Source organism: Nyctereutes procyonoides, unplaced genomic scaffold (assembly GCF_905146905.1).
Source record: "Nyctereutes procyonoides isolate TBG_1078 unplaced genomic scaffold, NYPRO_anot_genome, whole genome shotgun sequence".
NCBI classification, from domain to species: Eukaryota; Metazoa; Chordata; class Mammalia; order Carnivora; family Canidae; genus Nyctereutes; species Nyctereutes procyonoides.
Genome location: NW_026575146.1, coordinates 73,422,642 through 73,433,469, shown reverse-complemented (window position 1 = coordinate 73,433,469; position 10,828 = coordinate 73,422,642). Strand labels below are relative to the sequence as shown.

The 10,828-nt window shown below is 55.1% G+C and overlaps 2 protein-coding genes across 5 annotated transcripts in view; one reads left to right on the top strand and one right to left on the bottom strand.

Annotated features, from left to right (window-relative positions):
* Positions 1-168: 168 nt before the first annotated feature.
* HRC (histidine rich calcium binding protein) lies at positions 169-4,161 on the bottom strand. The gene is given in 7 exon segments (XM_055309946.1): positions 169-312; positions 476-512; positions 968-1,022; positions 1,274-1,342; positions 1,810-1,880; positions 1,955-3,424; positions 3,427-4,161. Coding segments are annotated over 7 exon segments (2,292 nt in total). The 5' UTR covers positions 3,980-4,161; the 3' UTR covers positions 169-275.
* A 1,231-nt stretch (positions 4,162-5,392) lies between these two features.
* The window catches only part of TRPM4 (transient receptor potential cation channel subfamily M member 4), a 42,319-nt gene continuing 36,883 nt past the window's right edge, over positions 5,393-10,828 (top strand). For 2 of the 4 annotated variants that reach the window (XM_055309998.1, XM_055309997.1), the window contains exons 1-2: positions 5,393-5,498; positions 5,819-5,886. In XM_055309998.1, the coding sequence (XP_055165973.1) occupies positions 5,475-5,498; positions 5,819-5,886 (92 nt within the window). In that variant the 5' untranslated portion in view covers positions 5,393-5,474. The remainder of the gene's footprint in view (positions 5,499-5,818; positions 5,887-10,828) is intronic. The other 2 variants (XR_008662498.1, XM_055309994.1) reach the window with 2 other exon arrangements.

Sequence of the window (10,828 nt, the reverse complement as noted above, 5' to 3'; positions counted from 1 at the left end):
GCTCCCGTGTTGACTGATTTATTTGTCAGGACCTCCAGAAACCGACCTCCTGGAGAACCCAGGGGGCCAGACCACTCCTCCCCCAGACCTACGAGTCTGAGTCTCCCGTCCCCACCCGCGCATTCCGCGGCGCCCTGAGAATCCAGACCCCACTCCCTGACAATGAGGTTTCGGGGGAGCATGTTTATTCATAATTCAATTCAATAAATATGGCTCGTGGAAAGGGGTTGGAAGGCCAGGGAGGGGCGTCTGCGCCGCAGCCGCGCCCCCGGGGGTTAGGGTTCCGGAGTTTCCAGCATATCCGCCAGGGCTCTGGAGAGGAGGACGCGGAGGTTAGACAGCTCACCCCAAGGCTCTTAGAGATGTTAACCTGCCCATTTTACCGACAAGGAAATGGAGTCCCGGTCGTCCAATCACTCAGCGGGCCTGCGCCTTTCTAGACAGGGCCCTTAAACTGCCCCCTCCGCACACTTACTGGTACAGGGAGGAGGAGAAATAGTCGACGTAGCTTCCTGTGGGAGAAGAGAGAAGAGGCTTGAGGGGTACGCCGCAGGTGAAATTAGGCGGCCACTGATTTCACCGAATCCGGAATCAGGACTAGGCTCCGCCTCTCTTTTTCCTAATTCCTTCCCTAAATTGAATTCCTCCATCTGGGACTCCTTTCAAGATCTTGCCCCTCCCTCCTAGCTCAGGGTGTTTCGGTCCTCCGGAAGCCCCCATCCTTCCAAGGCTACCTGCTTTGGCCCCGCCCCTCAACTCCACCCCCCGCCTACTGGGTAGGCCTCAGCACCTGGCCCCACCTCTCTCTCGGCCCAGGCTCCGCCCCCCGCAGCCCGGCTCCACCCTCAGACTCCCAGCCTTGGCCCCGCCCCCGCGCCTGGCCCCGCCCCGCGGCTTCTCGGGCCCGCCTGTCAGATTTGGCTCCGCCTCCGCGGAGCTTGCCCCGCCGGGCTCCGCCCACGCTCACCTGGAGTGCAGATCGTTTCGCAGACCAGCGGGCAGAGGTAGCAGAACTGGCAGTGCTGGGGGTGGGGATGGGGAGGGACAGAAGTGTAAGACAGGGTCGGGGCCGAGCCAGGATGGGGCGGGTACCGCACAGGGGCCCGAGTCCAAGGTTAAGGTCAGAGGTGGGATCGAGTGTGGAGTCAAGGCTGCACCGGGGTAGAGGCTTGGGTCAGTCTGAAGGCAGAGGCCAGGATTTGGGACTGGGTGCCCAGCGGGTCCCCGGCCTCCCTGGGGGCCTGGTGGAACCTGGGTCCGGGGAAAGTGTCACCTGACACTGGTCGCAGTGCTCTCCCATGTTCTCCTCATCGCAGTGACAGTTCTCACATTCAGTGCATCTCTGGGAACGGGAGGGTTCTGGTTTGGGTATATCATTTGGGAGCCATTCTCCAGTCCTCCACCCTGCCCACGATCATCCTCCCCCCCACCCCAGTGAGTTCAGCAGCTTCCCCCTTGTTTCCCTCTTGCAGGGTGACAGCCTGTCTCTGTGGGCTGGACCTGTAGATGTTCTCTTCATGCCTTGTCCTTATTCTCCCCACAGCCTGCCAGGCCCCAGCCCCATTCCACCTGCCCTCTGTCCCCATACTTGCAGGTACAGCTCAGGCCTCACTCCCTCCTGGCCCATTGCCCTAGCCTCCTCCCCAGCTTCCTGGCCTCCAGTCTGTCCCCTACATGGCCCCAGAAGTGTCTTTCTTCAACTGGCACTGCCCCTGCCCCTCCTTTGCTCAGAGCAGGCCCAAAGCACCTTAGAGCCCCGGGACAAATTCCAGGGACAGCCTGGAGGATGGACCTGGGCGGGGCACTCACATTGCAGAAAGAGCAGTAGCCACACAGGGACCCAGGCTGGTAGTTCCCGTACTCCTGGGCACCCTGCAGATCTGTGGGGACAGGAGAGCAGCCGTGAAGCGGCCTGCTCTGCTCCTCCCTGCCCCCACCTGGCCAGATCACTTACCCGTGTCCTCGCCACTCTGCTCCTCACTGGAACCACCTCCAGGCACCTCCCTCCTGGCCATTGGGTCAGGGATGATGGTGAAGGGGAGCTCTTCTTCCTCCAGCCCCTCCTCCTCCTCTTCCCCCTCCCGGTGCTCCTGGTTCAGTAGGGCCCTCTCTTCCCTACTCTCCTCCTCTTCTTCCTCTTCCTCCTGGCTCAGACTGAGGCCGTGACCTTCCTCCTCATCTTCTTCATCCTTGTGGTCCAGGCTGCCATGGCGGGTGCCACCTTCTCCCCGTTCCGAACTTTCATCATCTTCCTCGTGGGAGCCCTGGTCCTCTTCCTCCTCTTCCTCCTCAGAATCTCTCTCCCTCAAATGGCTTCTATCCTTGACCCTCATGTGTTCTGGGGGCTGGTGGCTAATCTCATCTTTGCTGGACCCTCTGTGGCCAGTACCTTCATCTTGGTGGCCTTGTTGCCTGTGGCTGGGAGCTTGGTGGCCAAGCCTGTCAGAGATGTCCTCTTCCTCAGGGACTCTGTGGCGGTGACGGTCAGGGACTGCTGACTTGTATTCATCTGAGAAGTCCTCCTCCTCAGTGTTCTTGGTGCCTGGGGGTTGGGAGCTTGCAACGTGGTGGCTGAACTTGGCTGAGATCTCCTCCTCCTCCTCATCTCCAAGGCCGTGAGTGTGTCTGGGAATCTGGTGCCAATGTTCAGTGGACACAACCTCATCCTCATCTTCTTTGTCTCTGTGGCCTTGGTGTCCGTGGCCAGGGATATGATGATGGTTTTCATCTGAGATATCTTCATCCTCTTCCTTCCCATGGCCTAGGTGCCTGTGGGCATGGTGTCCGTACTCAGTGGACATAGCATCATCATCATCATCATCATCATCATCATCATCTTCTTCTTCTTCGTGGCTTCGGTGTCCGTGGCTGGGGACATGATGAGGATATTCATCTGAGACGTCTTCATCCTCTTCCCTCCCGTGGCCATGGTAACTGTGGGGCTGGTGTCCATACTCTGTGGAGACATCCTCATCATCTTCTTCTTCTCCATGGCCTTGGTGTCCATGGCTGGGGACATGATGGGGATGTTCATCTGAGACGTCTTCACCCTCTTCCCTCCCGTGTCCATGGTACCTGTGGGTCTGGTGTCCATACTCTGTGGAGACATCCTCATCATCTTCTTCTCCTCCATGGCCTTGGTGTCCATGGCTGGGGACATGATGAGGATATTCATCTGAGACGTCTTCATCCTCTTCCCTCCTGTGGCCATGGTACCTGTGGGGCCTATGTCCATACTCTGTGGAGACATCCTCATCATCTTCTTCTTCTTCATGGCCTTGGTGTCCATGGCTGGGGACATCATGGGGATGTTCATCTGAGACATCCTCATCCTCTTCCTTCCTGTGGCCTCCATGCCTGTGGGCCTGGTGTCCATACTCAGTGGAGACAACCTCTTCTTCCTCATCTTCGTCGTCTCTTCTCTGTGGCCTCCACGTCCATGCCTGATGATATGATGGCGATACTCGCTGGACACAACTTCATCCTTGTCCTTGTCCTGTTGGCTGTGGCTTCTGTGGTTGGGGAAGTGGTGCCCGTGCTCATGTGAGTCACCCACAGGTTCATTGTCATGGCCTCCGTGCCCATGGGCCTCCCGAACATGCTCTGTGAAGACCTCCTCATGGAGGACATTCTCGTCTCTGACCTCATGGTCTTGGTACCTGTGGTCTTGGGGTCCGTGGCTGTATTCCCCAGAGACATCTCCATTCTCTTCTCTGTGGTCTCTGTGGCTCCAGAACTGATGTTCATTCTCTGTAGAAACATCCTTGTTCTCATCCCCACGGCCTCTGTGGCTGTGGATGGGATGGCCAGAGTTGCCTACCATGTCCTCCGGGGGCCCCACGACTCCCGCATTGTTGTGCCAGTGGCTGGGGCCCGGCCCGGCCCCTCTCAGCTGCTGGGTCATGGCTGGGGGGAGGAGCAGGCTGGCCACGGCAGCCCAGAGGAGAGTAGTGTGCAGCCATGACCCATGGTGGCCCATGGGGACGGACAAGCAGCAGAGCTTCTCCCAGGGGCCCTCTGCAGCTATGTGGATGAGTGTTGGGGTCCTTGTCCCTTTTGGGGCCCTTCTGGTTCTTTCTGCCTGTGTCTTTGCTGTGTCTCTCACTGCCTTTGTGGGTCTGCCTTCCTCTGGCCCTCGCTGCTGGACACCCCTCCAGGGCAGTCTCCTGAGCCCCCTAACCCCCCTCTCTGGCCCTCCCTCCCCACCTCCCAACCAATAGGGTCTCTCTCCTCCCCCCTCTGTGGCTAAATTTACTTTCAGCCCTGAGTTATTCTGGGTCAGTCCCCGCCTGCCCTCCCCTCTTTCTTCCTCCTCCCAGCTGGGGAAGGGGTAGGTGAAGGGGGTCTCTCCTTAACCAGGAGTGGGGCCAAGGACTTGACTTTGTATCGCCAAAAAGTTCATGTTTGGCAGCTGCAAAGAGGGTGGATAGAATTTGAGTGGGCCAAGTTGGGGGCAGGAGGGACCCCTCCGAGAGGAGAGACCCCTGCCATGGAAGGATTGGGGATTAGATTGCGGGGAGTTTCTGGCCAGAGTGGGACCCTTCGCTGAGAGAGGGAGTGACAGCATGGAGGCTCCGGACAGGGGAGGAAGGAACTTGCTCCAGCGCTCACACCTATGACCTCCTGTCCCTGGGACTCAGAGCCAAGGGCAGGAGAGCAGGCCAGGCCAGGGCTATAAATACAGCAAGGCGGTGGGGGGTGGGGGGGCTCAGGTTACCCAGCAGCTGTCCTTGTCAGAGCTGGCCCAAGACACGTGGCTCTGCCTGTCACTATCTCCCACTCCTCACCCTGCCACAATCATCACAGTAGCTCTTCGGGTTCCCAGCACTCTTTACAGGCCTCCGGCTCTGTCTCTCATTTCTGTCACTCAGTGTTCCCCAGCCATAAGAGTCTATCTTCCTGTTGCTCTGAGCGTCTGCTCTTCACCCAACTCTTTGGGTCTCTCTCTCTCTCTCTCTCTCTCTCTCTCTCACTCTCACTCTCTTTCTCTCTATAAGACAAGGCACCCCCCAAATCTCTGTTCACCCCCTTTCTGATTCTCTGCCTCCTACCTAAGTTTTTGTGTCCCCTCCGTGGATTAATGTCCCCCCTCTCTATCTCTGGCATTCCATATTGGGTCCCTGTCCCCCTCTCTCTGGATCTCTGTCCTCTCTCTCTGGTCTCTAATACCTTAGTTTTGGGTTTCTCTTCCTGCCCCCCCGAATCTCTGTCTCCCTCTCTCTGGGTCTCTGTCCCCCCCCCTCTGGATCTCTGTCCTCCTCTGGGTCTCCGTCAGGCCGGCCCATCTGGCCCTTGGCCCCGCCTCTCCCTCGACGCATCCACGAGACTCCCCGCCCCCCCCAGACCTTGCCCCGCCCCAGGCTGAGCTGGGAAGTGGTGGATCCGGTTTGTCCTGGGCGGGTCTGGAATCGGGGTTGGTGGAGCGAGTGTTGGGGAGCTGGATAGCTTGCGGAGGCTGCGGCGGCTGCGGCAGCATGGTGGGTCCGGAGAAGGAGCAGGTACTGCGGCCGGATTCTCGGGTCTGAAGGAACAAGGAGCCGGGGGCTTGGCCTCCTGGTTCCCAGGGAGGAGGGCGCTGGAGACCCAGATTCTGGGGTCAGACGAAGGAGGGGGCCTGGCGGGGGGAGGCTCCGGAGGTTGGGGGGCTCCGGACCCCTGGGTCCTTTGGGGATAGATAGGAGGGGGGCTAAGGGAGTCCTGAGGCCGGGGAAGGAAGGCACTGGGGTCCCGAACTCCTGGGCCCCGAGGTGCGGGGTGGGTGACTCCGTGTCTGATAGGACTCAGCTGGAGCCCTCCCACCCCTTGTTCCTGTCCCCAGAGCTGGATCCCTAAGATCTTCAAGAAGAAGACGTGCACGACTTTCATCGTTGACCTTACAGATGCGGGGTGAGGATTCGCCCCTGGGACAGACCCCCGGAGCGTCCCCCCAGCGTCCCGGGCCCGCTGCCCCCCCCCCGCCCCCGTCCCCCCCCTCCTGGCACTGCGGACACTCCCAAGGGCGTGCCCTGGTGGCGCTCTCCCTCCGGGTAGGATTTGGGTCCGGCAGACTCTTCCAATTTCCCTTCTCCGGGCAGGGTATGTGTTAGAGCCCCAGGGCTCCGTTCTGTTTCTTTCATTCCCTGCGTCTCTGTGTCTTCTTGCTTCACATTCTTTGTCTTTCTCTTTTGGCTTTCTGTTTCACTCATTTGTTCATTCATTCATTCATTCATTCATCCAAGAAGCCTTCCTTCTGTGCTCCAAGGGAGCATAATTATCAGGAGCACAGCCCCTGCCAAGGTTCAGATGTTACCTGGGACTGGTGCTGTGTGACGTTGGGTAAATCATTTCACCTCTCTGGGCCTCGTCTCAGCTGGACATAAAAGAGGCCCTACCTACTGAGTGGGCATGTATTGGGAGGATTTAAACAAGTTCCTGCTTGTGATATTTCTTGAATGGTGCCTGGCACATGGTTTGCACCAGAGAATGCCTGCAATTATCACCGGAAGGTAGTAGTTTCTACCTTTTGCAGGCCCTGTGCTTGGGCTCGGTGGCCAGGGGCACTTGCATGAGTCCCCTGGGGTGTTTGCCTACCTTGAGGAGCTCCTGGCATTCTGGGAAGGTCTCTCCAGTGGACTCTGGCTTTGAAGTTGTTTTCAAGACAATCTTTGGGGTGTGGGAAATGTCAACATTACTAACCTAGTGTGTGTATGCCATATTAGTGGGGGTTAGCTTACAATGATGTATAAAATAAACATTTACAGATAAAGACCTACATTATTGGGGGTGAGTGCCCGAAACCTCTTTACTGATGGGGAGTGTGGCCAAGACAGTTTAAAGATCTCTGATCTGGCTGGAAGAGGACCAGAAGGCAGGGAGCTGGGAGCTCTGAAAAACATGCAGCTGGGGTTCCACGGGAGCCCTCGAGGAGGGTCTGGCTAAGGCCAGGGAGGGGACCCAGGGTGTCACTGGTGACTTCTGGTGGAGGGGAGCCAGTGAGGTGGCATTTGAAGGATGAGTTGGAATTTGACAGTTGAAGACAGTATGGAGAGAAGAGCGCGGATTCAAAGCCATGGGAAGGGCATGTGCAAACTGCCCCCCATCGACCGTGACAGTGCCCGTTGGAATTGAGAATGGTGCAAAGTTCAAGGAGCAGGAGGCCTCCGAGGAAGAGGGCAGGGCCAGACTTCACTGCCCTCAGGGCCAGGACCTTGGCCTGGGGTGCTGGGGAGTGGGAGGGGCAGGAGTGTCTCTGGGTGTGGAAGGAGCCTCCAGGGGCTGGGTGAGGATGTCACGGGGAAAATTTCACCTACTTTCACAGTTCCAGTCACCATCTACAACTAAGTTGTTTTTTACAACTAAGTTACAACTAAGATCTCTTGAATGCTGGACAGAAGTCCCAGACCCAGGTCTGCGGCGTCCCCTAGTCCTCTGACACTTGAGGGCCCGCATTGAGCTTGGCGACGTTCCCCAGACTCGTTTGTCCTCTTGGATTCCCCATCTTGGGGACAATACCACAGTTCAGGGAGCCGAGGAAGAGGCTGGCGAGGGTCTGAGTGAGCCGGGAAGAGACCTGAGTCAGGCCACCACTGTGGGGACACAGTGTGGGGACAGGGATGCGAGCTTGGGGACTGATGGATTTGAGGAGTAAGAGGGGAGTGGATGGGGGGAGGATGGCTCCCAGACCTCTGGTCCAGGACCTGGCAGACCGTGGGATTGTCCCCAAGATGGGGAATCCAAGAGGACAAACAAGTCTAGGGAATGTCGCCAAGCTCAGTGTGGGCCCTCAAGTGTCAGGGAACTAGGGGACACTGCAGACCTGGGTCTGGGACTTCTGTCCAACATTCAAGAGATCTTAGTTGTAACTTAGTTGTTAAAAAACAAAAAACTTAGTTGTAGATGGTGACTGGAACTGTGAAAGTAGGCGAAATGTCACGGGGGAAAATGTGTAAAGAAGTTGGGGAAGGGGCATGGGCAATTCGATGACTTTTTTTTTTTTTTTGGATGGAAGAGTTTTTTTTTTTAAGATTTTAGTTATTTATTCATGAGACACACACACACACACACAGAGGCAGAGACATAGGCAGAGGGAGAAGCAGGCTCCATGCAGGGAGCCTGATGTGGGACTCGATCCTCAGACTCCAGGATCACGCCCTGGGCCAAAGGCAAGCGCTAAACTGCAGAGCCACCCAGGTGTCCCGAGTTTTTTTTTTTTTTTTTAAACATTTTTTTATTTATTTATGATAGTCACAGAGAGAGAGAGAGGGGCAGAGACACAGGCAGAGGGAGAAGCAGGCTCCATGCAACGGGAGCCCGACGTGGGATTTGATCCTGGGTCTCCAGGATCGCGCCCTGGGCCAAAGGCAGGCGCCAAACCGCTCCACCACCCAGGGATCCCCCTTTTTTTTTTTTTAAAGATTTATTTATTTATTTGAGAAAGAGACAGAGAGAGCTCTCACATGAGCAGTGGGGAGAGGCAGAGGAAGAAGGAGAAGCAGGGCTCTGAGGGAGCCTGATGCAGGGCTTGATCCCAGGACCCTAAGATCATGACCTGACATCATCACCTGAGCCACCTAAGGCAGACGCTTAACCTACTGAGCCACCTAGGCACCCCTGGAAGAGTATTTCTGAAAAAACCTACCACCTCAAGTAACCATAGCCTCCAGCAGCACATTCACTTGTTTTCCACCTGAAGCTGCTTTTTCGTTTTCTTTCTTTCTTTTTTTTTTTTTTTAAAGATTTTATTTGGGGATCCCTGGGTGGTGCAGCGGTTTGGCGCCTGCCTTTGGCCCAGGGCGCGATCCTGGAGACCCTGGATCGAATCCCACGTCGGGCTCCCGGTGCATGGAGCCTGCTTCTTCTTCTGCCTGTGTCTCTGCCTCTCTCTCTCTGTGTGTGTGTGACTATCATAAATAAATAAAAATTTAAAAAAAAGCAGAAAAAAATTTATTTATTTACTTGAGAGAGAGAGAGAGAGAGAGAGAGAGAGAAAACACATTGGAGGGTAGGCAGAGGGAGAGGGGGAAGCAGGCTGCACGCTGAGCAGGGAGCTGGACACATGGGGGCTGGATCCCAGGACCCTGAGATCATGACCTGAGCCCAAGGCAGCTGCTTAACAGACTGAGTCACCCAGTTCTCCTCCACCTGATGGTTCTTTCCCCTAAATTATTTGCTTGGCCCCTGTGGCATTAAGTTTGAGACCCACATGGGGTAGCCATGTGGCCCCAGGGCTCTGGGAACACCTACACTCAAGGGAGGCTACAGAAAGAAAGCCACAGATGAGGCGGGGACTAGGCAGCCAGAGGAGCCTGTGCCCTGCCAAGGGAAGGAGAGGAACTTTAGAACCTGGGACCGATGCCATTCTGTGATAGACACAAGAGACCTGAATAGAGGCCATTATATTTGGGGTTATAGGGGTAATTGCTGATCTTATCAGGAACGTTTCAGCTTTAGTGGTCACGAAGAGGAAGGGAGGTAGGAGGTGAGAAGTGCAGGGTGGGGAATCTGCCAGTTCTGTCCACCAGAACTTTCTGCAATGGGGAAAATGTTCTATGTCCATATCCAATATGGCAGCCACTGGCCGCATATGGCTCCCAGAGCAGTTGAAATGTGGCCAGAAAAAAAAACCAACACAAAAATGAAATGTGGCCAGCATGATCTAGGAACTGAATTTTTAATTGTATTCAATTTTAATTTATTTAAATGTAAAGAGCCACATATGGCTATGGTCTACTATATTAGAAGACAGCTTAGATTCTGGAACATTCCATGAAGTTCTGTCTATAAGGACTAGTGTGAAGTAGATGGAAGGTAATGAGGGGGTCCAGGGATGGGGTTGAGATAGGTGAAAGGATCCAGAGGGTAAACTGAGGCATGTTGGGTCGCTGAAGGTGGACTCAGGAATGAGGAAGGATGTGTTTGTCTTTCACTCTCCCTGTCTCTGGAGCTGGACTGAGTGGATTCTGTTCATCCTGTGTGTGGATTGATGGCCATTCTTTCAGCGTCTTTATAACTTTTAACAAATCCGTGTATCCCCAGTGGTGTTCTTTCATAAAATTGGTCCTTAAGGGGCACCTGGGTGGCTCCGTGGTTGAGTGCCTGAGGCTCAGGGCATGATGATCCCCAAGTCCCAGGATCCAGTCCCACAATAGAGTCCCACATCGGGCTCCCTGCAGGGAGCCTGCTTCTCTCTTTGCATGTGTCTCTGCCTCTGAATGTGTCTCTCATGAATAAATAAAATCTTTAAAAAAAATTGATCCTTAGTCAAGGCTCACTCTGCTTTTTTAATTTAATTTTATTTATTCATTTGAAAGAGAGAGAGAAAGAGAGCATGAGTGGGGGGAGGGGCGGGGGGAGGGAGAAGCAGACTCCCCGTTGAGCAGGGAGCCCGATGAAGACGTGGGGCTCTACCCCAGGACCTAGAGATCACAACCTGAGCCGAAGGCAGACACCCAACCATCTGAGCCACCCATTCGCCCCAAGGCTCACTCTGCTTGTGTAAATTTGGGTGTCCTCCACTATCTGAATCCCTTCTGGAACCAGGGACCAATGAGATTTAGATACATTTTCAAGTAAAGTCTTCATTCCCCAAACCCATGTTATTTGTTCTTTAAAAAGCAGGTGCCAATCATCAGTACATTTATTTAAGGGGTGCAAGGGATACTTGAACATTTAAGGGAAAAAAGGTTTCATCCATGACTATCATAAATGAAAAAACCTCCATTTGCCACACAGAGAAAGAAACCAGCCGGAAAAGACCATCACAGTGAGAAGCAAACGAAGATATTTACCTTCTAGCTGGATGCTGTTGGCAGCCCAATTTTCTGAGCCCAAGGCTGACTTCTCTCTGTTT